The following is a 7,500-nucleotide window of genomic DNA, read 5'->3' as shown; positions in this document are numbered from 1 at the left end:
TTACTACATAATTTCCAAGCTACTGTATATAGTATGTGGCTTAATTTAGGACCTCTGAGCTATTGTAACTATGAGTCTGGTGGTTTCCCGTAGAAATCTGCTGACCGGTGTTTGTTTGAGACAGAGATCGGGCACAAAACACCAGCTTACAAAAAGACGGCCAAACCAAACCTGCTCTTCATCATTCACCTTCTATACACAGTTTACACAGCAAAGAAAAACACAGACATGTAAGAAAAACAAATGCACATGCACACACGCGTACAAACACATGAGTAGAGACAAGCACACACACGAATGGACACGCATGGACGTGCACACACACACACACACACACACACACACACACACACACACACACACACACACACACACACACACACACACACACGGACACACACGGACACACACGGACACACACACACACACACACACACACACACACACACACACACACACACACACACACACACACACACACACACACACACACACACACACACACACACACACACACACGCACACTCATCATCATGAGGCCCAGAGGACCCAAATGTTTAGCTTTCTCGGGAACTTCAGACATACGCACACGGGCAATAACTACCTGATAAATGTATCTGCCATAGGATACATACTAAACAATGTTGTGAGAGTAGCTGTGCATGACTGCAACATTGACAAGCCATAACAAATATATTACCCTTCTACCTCCCTCAACACTCTCTGGCCATACATGAACGTACATTTTTCTCTCTTTTCGCATCAGTTTGATCAATGGGCAGCAGCCAAGCACAAAAAAATGTTCAAGGCTCCCCATTCTGCGGAGCGACAACAGAAAAGACTCTCACGCTGAACAGGGTTCGGGCCACAGCACAGACAGCCACTTCCTTCTCCAGTATAAATAATCTATCCGCTCTAGGCCTGCCTAATATTAGAGTCATATCTCTCTTTAGGCCAGCTGGACAGTCACCAGAGCCTTAAAAAGGCACAAGTGTCTTGGAGCAAGCATAAAGAAATCCCAATGCTTAGAAACAAAACGTGAGAAAAAAAAGGAAAAATAAAAAAGGGGGAGGGGGAAGGAAAAGAAACAGAACAGATGAAGCAAGATATGCTCTGTTTCTTTTCCAGGACCCTGCAGTGGTGGACGTGGCGACAACCAAAACACTGGGCTTTTTTCAATGAACACAAAAACACAAGCAATTACATTCTGCGGGAGGGGAAAATGAGAAAGAGTTAGAGAGAGAGAGAGAGAGGGAGAGAGAGAGAGAGAGAGAGAGAGAGAGGGAAAGAGAGAGAGAGAGAGTGAGAGAGAAAGAAAGAAAGAAAGAAAGAAAGAAAAATAATAGAGTGGTCTCCCTTCAAAGTCGCAACATTCTTGGCCTGTAATGTTGTCTACCATTCAGAATCTCTTTTTCACTGCCTACCCCCCAACTTCGGCTATTTCTAGTCAAGGTCGCGACTCCTGAAGGGCAGAGTGCCCTCATCCCATTGTTTCCCCGCCGAGACCGTTTATATCTTTAACACCGCAAACAGCGGTCAACACCTTCTGGTTCCCACAGATTCCTTCAAACTGACATAATGGTGGCGGTGAGGAGCACAAGCTCGCTAAGACCCGTGCAATGCATTCATCCATCCATTCATTCATCCATCCATTCATTCCGCATTGGACTGGACCACTCTGTAACGGCTGTTGAGACGGAAAAAGGGGAAGGCTGAGAAGCTGAGAGGAGGATAGCAGACAGAGAAGGAGAAGGGACGCTGGGAAAAGAAACCCTTTACTGCATGAAGAAACACTTTGGATTCCTGGTCCTCTTTGTTCATTCATTAATTAATCTGCTCAGCGTTTCACTGGGCCAATGTAACGACTGTCAAAGAGGGAAAAGTGGAGGCTGAGAAGCTCGGAGAAGACACTCTTTTGCCGGTTTTCTGGTAGGCCTACAACTCGACTCGGCCGCCACTTTTTGCTTTGCGATTGAGCTTTGTCTTGTTTGAAAAGCAAAAAGTGGCGTCCGACTCGCGCTGTGTCCTAAAGAAACCTTTTGGATTCCTGCCTTGGGTTGACCCGCCTTGCCCTGACCTCTAGCTGTCCAAGAAGAGATGACCTCAGGGAAAGAAGAAATCCCTTCACAAGTGGCCGGACAGAGATAAAGCAAAAGCAGCCTAGGAGCCTCCTGACTCATGGAGGAGGAGGATGGTTGGTTTTTCACGCCGAGTGCGGGTGACAACGCTAATCCCACCTCTACTGTACCCGTGGATACGGGTGGTTCTCATCGATGGTGGCCAGTGAGAGTTGGTTCAGGACGGGTCATGGCCTCTTAGCCCGCTAAAGCCTTCAAGAGGATAAAAATAAGCGCCGCTCCTTGAGTTGCAGTGGCTGCAAATTTCTGACTAGGCTTTCCGCTTTTTTTTCTTTCCTTAAAGCAACTAGAGAGATAACAGCACAACCAGATAAATTATGACTGCGATGCTTTATCTCGCCACCACCACTACGTGTGCGCTCATCATCCTTTCATTTTCGAAAAGGTCTTTTCCAGGAGCACACTAGCGAGATAACAGTCCAGCCAGATGAATTTCGACTGTGATGCCTTTGTCCCCAACCACTACTGTGCGTGTATGTGCGTCTGTGTGCGTGTGTGTGTGTGTGTGTGTGTGTGTGTGTGTGTGTGTGTGTGTGTGTGCTTGTGTATCAGCTAGAGTACCCCATCTAGTAAATCCTCATCCCACCAATTAGCACAGATGTTGAGAGGGGGAACAAACAGAGAGCGGATGTCACGGATGTCTGCCTGCGTTTTCATGTTCATGCAGTGTTCTACAGTAATTATCATTATGGAAGGCTGTGCTTGCATGCTTTTTGTCTGTGCTTGCGTGCAAGTGAGTCTCCCTGTGCAAATGTAGATACAGGTTAGGATTTCATACTGCCGTGTATTATTATGGCGTATCTCTGTAAGCAGATTACTACGGTTTTGGCTGCAGTTGTCCAAATGCGTAACCCAACATGCCCGTGCTGCCATAATCTGTGTAGAAGGCATTTTGTGATATTATATTTTATTCGTCAACGGTCTTTTTAATGCCTCCAGTGCAATCACCGTTGCCTTCACCCGCTTCTGTTTGATGGTCTGTTTCTTATTATGCCATGAGAAGATTTTTGATTTGATTTTAAAACCTATTTTCACTAAGTTTGGTTGTTTCAATGGCAATACAAAGGTATCTCATCCAAATTCAGACAAACCCTATAACACTTTTACACAGACCCAAAACTCAGCCAACTCAGTGGCTGAAATATGGCTTAATATCTCACTTACAACTCACAATAGCAAAACGTGCTGGTTAGAAGCCAATCAAAAATCTACTCTCAAAAGCACAATTCCCTTCCGTTTTTGGTTAAACAACGCCCAAAAATCTACTCTCAAAAGCAATTCCCTTCCGTTTTTGGTTAAACAACGCCCAAAAAGCTTACAAACATTAATCAGCTGTTAGATGTGTGCACTGCCTGATGCCAACCAGAGCCACATTCATTTGTTTGTTCGTTTGTTAATCAAGGGTGTGCTTGAGGGCGTGCTGTGTGTTCATTATCATTAGCATGAAAACTGCTGACTTTCCGTGTTCATTTATGTGCTGTGTGCTAGCGCCTAGCCCAGCTGGCACATTCGTCCTTGTTGCATTAAACAGCACCCACACAAAAAACACATTTCCAGAGGCATAGGGAAATGACAATGGCCGCAATGTTTCTTTTTTACACTAACACCTTGTGCTGTTCTTTGCCTTGTAAGACCAAACAATACAAAATAAGCACATGCTGCGTGACAGGGGGTTTCTGTCTCTGATGTGATCTTGACTGAACTGAACAGACACTTTTCCCAAAGCTATCTGAGACCGGGAAAGCAGAAACTGAAAATGTGTGCTGAAACATTCAGGCACAATGACGTATTTAACATGTACAGCAGTGTACACCAAACTTCCAGACACCTAATACAGCACCATGTGTTTTATTTGTTCCCGTAGTGACAGCACCATGTGCAGAGGGGACCTCTATGGTGTCTCTGCCCAAGTAGAGACCGCCTTGGGAGGAGGAGGTCAGCGGGGATAGCTTTGCTGCATTGTTGGCTTCAGGAATCACTCACACTTCTTTTTCAAACATTGTCAGACATAGCCTGAGCCCACCTAAACTACTGGTGGTGATGCTGTCCAAACCAGGGTTCCTCTGTAACCTTTGTCTGACAGCCAGACTGTCTAGTCAGTCTACACCAGGTTTTTATGGCAGCACACACTAGATATTTCGGAATACCAGGGCTTAATGCGGCACTCAACAGTGTATATGTTTTTATATTAATGGGATTTAAACAAAAAAGCATAATGAGTATACTGAATAAAGTGTTAGATTTAATCAAGAGAAGTATATAATGAGTCTACTGCATAAGATGAAGTGGTTCATTGTGAATCGACAGATCAAGTATGAAAGCCTATAAATACCAGGCAGAAAAACTGGCAGACAGTCAGACGGGAAGGACAAGAGAGCATGTCAAACTATCAAAGAGCCAACCAGAGGCTTAAAAACACACACGCCTATGCACGCACGCACATGCACGTGCACACACACATACAGTCGTACACATGCACAATACACACACACACACACAGACGCATACACATACCTCCGTGGCGTGCCATCGTCATAGGGCTGGATGATGACCACTTTGACGGTGACCGACGTCCGCAGCAGGTCGATCATCTGCTCGTGCGTGAGTGTTGCCACAGCGACCTTACAGATCTCCACCAATCGGCTGCCCTGCCTCAGTCCCGCCTTCCAGGCGAAGCCGAAGGGCTCCACGTCGGCCACAATGCCCTCGAAGTTGACATGGAAACCCAGCTGGCCCAGACCGTTACGACGCAGCGTCATCTCCGATGTCTCACAGCCCCGTGTCACGATCTAGAGGAGGAGAGGAGGAGAGGAGAAGAAGGTTAGAGGGGAAATTGATGTGGAAATCCCATTGACCCAGGCCGTTACGACATAAGGTCATATCTGACATCTCGCAGCTACGCACCACGATCTGGAGGAGAACAGATACAGTTTTTTTGTCATCTCATGGCCATTTTGGACGAGGTCATACCTTTTAAATCTTAAGTAGAGGTTACATCGTTTTTGCCATTTCACTGGTATATGAGAGGCGTTGTAGCCCCGTGTCACAATCTAGGGATGAGAGGGGGACAAGACAGGCAGAGAGAAAAGCTCGAGGGTCTTTTATCATTTTATGCCTTTCAGAGGTAACTTTCACTTTTCAAACAGTATATGACCCTCTGAAAACAATTAACTCAGATTAAAAATGAAAAACAGCCGTCCCAATAGATCAAGTTTGCTTCAAAATGACAGCAGGCTGTGAAAAATCCAAGTCCTCACTGCCAGTCTCTCCACACTACCCATATTCAACCTCTTTATTTCACATGGGAACAGAAGACACTGAGATAAGATCGCTATCCATTTTGGAAGATAAACTCGGTCATGACGTTGGACCACAACACAAAAGGATGTATACAGAAAACAAACACTTGTCTGTATGTGTGTGTGTGTGTGTGTGTGTGTGTGTGTGTGTGTGTGTGTGTGTGTGTGTGTGTGTGTGTGTGTGTGTGTGTGTGTGTGTGTGTGTGTGTGTGTGTGTGTTTCTATCTGTGTGTGTGTGTGTGTAGTGTGTTTGTATGTGTGTGTGTGGGTGGAGGGGGGGTGACTGTAAGAAAGTGAGAAAGAGAGTGATGTGAGGTCGAGGTACTGTGAGGTTAACGATGAATCGGTATGGGGTGTCTAAGCTGAAGTTTACTCAAGGAGCTGAAACAATGAGAGCGGGGTCATGTTGAGTCAAGGGAGTGCTTCCTCTACAAGGATGAGAGAGACCTCCACAGCTGTAGGCTCCATTTTATAGTTTCAGACAGGAAGAGTGATAACGCACACACAAACATACAAAATCACACGCACACACACGTACAGACGTACAGACGTACAGACGCACAGACGCACACACACACACACACACACACACACACACACACACACACACACACACACACACACACACACACACACACACACACACACACACACACACACACACACACACACACACAGAAAAAAAAGAATACATGAAAAATGGTACATGAAAGACGCATGAAAACCTAAAACATGGGAACCTGGGGCACTGTCCTCACAAAAACATGAACAGTGATGCATGAGGAAGAGAGAGCCTGTTTGTAAATAATCTAAAGACCCTGTCGCATGGAAATAATGCAAAAAGAGAGAAGAGAGACGAACGACTACGATGCTAACACACTTAAAGCACTGAGATGAACTGAAGCAGCCCAAAGTACGAACTAACTTCCAATCTTGGGCCAGAGGAAGCTGATGACCTGAATTTCAATAAACCGCAATGCCCTGCCTTTGACCGTCTATGCCCACCCATACACATCCTTGGGCAGTAATATGCCTGTGAATGCTATATTTACATGTATTTGTAGATATTTATATATATAATATATATGCCTAGGGATGCATAAAAATATTTCAGTGTTAATGTACTATGGAGTTGCATTGCATCAAATCATATAGTAGGTCCACTCCATCACAGTGAGGTTGACAAGCTAAAACGAGTTTAATGATGCCCTGTACACACATGCCAAGTCGCCTTTAGATGATGCAGACTTATAATGCTTGACTTTCTTGTTCCTTTTAACCCATTTAAGCCTGATGCTGCATACGCTGCATTGACCTAAGCACCTGGAGTGACATAGGGACATGTCCTTACTGAGTTTTTTTTTTTTACCAGACTAATACTGTAGATGTTATCAATCCCATATAATATAATAATATCATATCATATAAAGACACTTTGTAAAATAAAATGGGCTGCTGCTTTGATCCTATATTTTAAGGTATTTTACAAGGTCCTTTATAAAGTATTACTTTACGTAGGGTAGGCTTATAGGCTCTCTAGAGAGAGAGAGAGAGAGAGAGAGAGAGAGAGAGAGAGGGAGGGAGGGAGAGAGACAGAGAGACACAGAAAGAGGATATGTGAGAGAAAGAGGACGTGTGAGAAAGAGAGGATGGGAGAGAGAATGTGAGAAAAGATGTTAGAATGAAAAAGTGGGTGAGAAAAAGACAAAATGACAAAGAAGGAGAGAACTATAATGACAGAGAGAAGGGGAATGGCTTTGGATGTGTGCCTATACAGTGTGAATCAACTCGGCATGCGTGTACGTAAGTGTGAGATCGGATGTGTTTCGAAAGAAAGAGTGGGTGAGAGAACGAGTGAGGGGCAGAGAAATATACAGAGAGGAGGGGCTGTATGTCTACACTGCATGAGAAAAATGAAACCGTGTGTGTGAACATACAGTATGTGTGTATGTATGCATGTATGTCTGTGTGTATATGCTATGTGCACTTGCCTGGACCAAGTCCAATCCAGCTTTGGGTCAGAAGGCCACGGCCTGTGTGTGACTACAGTATGTGCACTCTTG

The 7,500-nt window shown here is 44.9% G+C and overlaps 1 protein-coding gene across 1 annotated transcript in view; it reads right to left on the bottom strand.

Annotated features, from left to right (window-relative positions):
* The window catches only part of LOC134441327 (signal-induced proliferation-associated 1-like protein 2), a 202,163-nt gene that overhangs the window by 73,787 nt on the left and 120,876 nt on the right, over positions 1-7,500 (bottom strand). The window contains exon 12 of the mRNA XM_063191596.1: positions 4,653-4,927. Coding sequence (XP_063047666.1) covers positions 4,653-4,927 — 275 coding nt within the window. The remainder of the gene's footprint in view (positions 1-4,652; positions 4,928-7,500) is intronic.

Source organism: Engraulis encrasicolus, chromosome 24 (genome assembly GCF_034702125.1).
Source record: "Engraulis encrasicolus isolate BLACKSEA-1 chromosome 24, IST_EnEncr_1.0, whole genome shotgun sequence".
Classification (NCBI taxonomy): Eukaryota; Metazoa; Chordata; class Actinopteri; order Clupeiformes; family Engraulidae; genus Engraulis; species Engraulis encrasicolus.
The sequence above is the reverse complement of the archived record's forward strand: the minus strand, read 5'-3'. Positions and strand labels throughout refer to the sequence as shown.